Source organism: Vombatus ursinus, unplaced genomic scaffold, assembly GCF_900497805.2.
Source record: "Vombatus ursinus unplaced genomic scaffold, bare-nosed wombat genome assembly UNPS02014959.1, whole genome shotgun sequence".
In the NCBI taxonomy this organism is placed as follows: domain Eukaryota; kingdom Metazoa; phylum Chordata; class Mammalia; order Diprotodontia; family Vombatidae; genus Vombatus; species Vombatus ursinus.
In genome coordinates this window covers 8233878-8235118 of record NW_020954737.1, presented here as the reverse complement: position 1 = coordinate 8235118, position 1241 = coordinate 8233878, and the positions used below count along the sequence as shown (strand labels likewise).

Genomic DNA, 1241 nt, shown 5'->3' with positions numbered 1-1241 from the left:
TGTGTGTGTGTGTGTGTGTGTGTGTGTGTGTGTGTGTGTGTGTGTGTGAACTGGACGATAGGGTTCAGGGTAGGGGAAATTCCCCAGAGCACTATGGGTGTATCCCCAACTATTTCTCCCTCTTTGTCCAGCTTCCAGGCATGGGTGTTCTTCCTCAACTAAAAGAGGCCCAGAGACAAGCTTTGGGGAGCCGCCTACCTGGAGCTGGCCCTTGCGGAGGAGCTCTGCTATGCCAAGACCACTCTTTCCCTTGAGGTTCCACATGTTGGATTCCCCCTTCCCAGATCCCGTCCTGCCCTTTTCCCATTCCGGCTCTCACTGGTGGGAGCATTTGATTCCTCCAGAGTCTTCATTAAATATCTATCCTTTTACTAACTTCCTAGAGCAGTGCGCGGTGGTGGAAAGGACCCTGGAAGCGTTGCAGTCTTTGCCACTTCCTCTCTAGATGACTTAGGGAAGGCACTCTGGGCTCTCCTTTCTTTATTGGTAAAATGAGAAAGTTGGCCCACAAAGCTTGCTTCTAGCTCTTATATTTTATGGTCCTTAAATATTCGTCAAAGAAGAACATTAGCTCTGTTCCCAAGTGTGAGTCAGCTCATGTCCATGACCATTAGCCTCTCCTGACTGGTGTAGCTCCTGCTGCTCTCTGGCTGTAGGGGGCGGCAGACTGTTACTTATGACTCTCTCCTGTGCCTTGGCTCGTGTGGCTTTATATCATACCTGGTTTAGGTCCCTGGGGATGATGAAATTCTTTGTGTTACAAATCTCCCACTCCCACCATGTCTATGTGAGTTGGGAGCCACACATAGACATGGAAACCATTCCTGCCATTTCACTCACTGTTGATGTGGGTCCCCCCTTGCCAAACTTAAAAATGTGTAGTTGGGTGGGCACCGAGTCTAAGCCTGGTGTGGTGCTGGACTTGGAGTCATGAAGACCTAGGTTCTAATTCCATTTCAGTTTCAAACCTGGATAAGTCACTTACCTTTTCTGGGCCTCAGTTTCCTCACCTGCAAAATGGAGTTGGACTAGATGGTCTCTAAGATCCTTTATAGGGAGTCTAGGTGGCACAATAGATAAAGCACTGGGCTTGGAATCAACAAGATTCATCTTCCTGAGTTCAAATCCAGCTTCAGATACTTCCTAGCTGTGTGACCCTGGGCAAGCCACTTAACCCTGTTTGCCTCAGTTTCCTCATCTGTAAAATGAACTGCAGAAGGAAATAGCAAACCATTTCAATA

At 48.1% G+C, this 1241-nt stretch overlaps 1 protein-coding gene across 1 annotated transcript in view; it reads left to right on the top strand.

The window, feature by feature from the left end:
* ZDHHC19 (zinc finger DHHC-type containing 19) overlaps positions 1 to 984 on the top strand; it is a 7805-nt gene extending 6821 nt beyond the window's left edge. The window contains exon 8 of the mRNA XM_027845314.1: positions 132 to 984. Coding sequence (XP_027701115.1) covers positions 132 to 254 — 123 coding nt within the window. The 3' untranslated portion in view covers positions 255 to 984. The remainder of the gene's footprint in view (positions 1 to 131) is intronic.
* The last annotated feature ends 257 nt before the right edge of the window (positions 985 to 1241 follow it).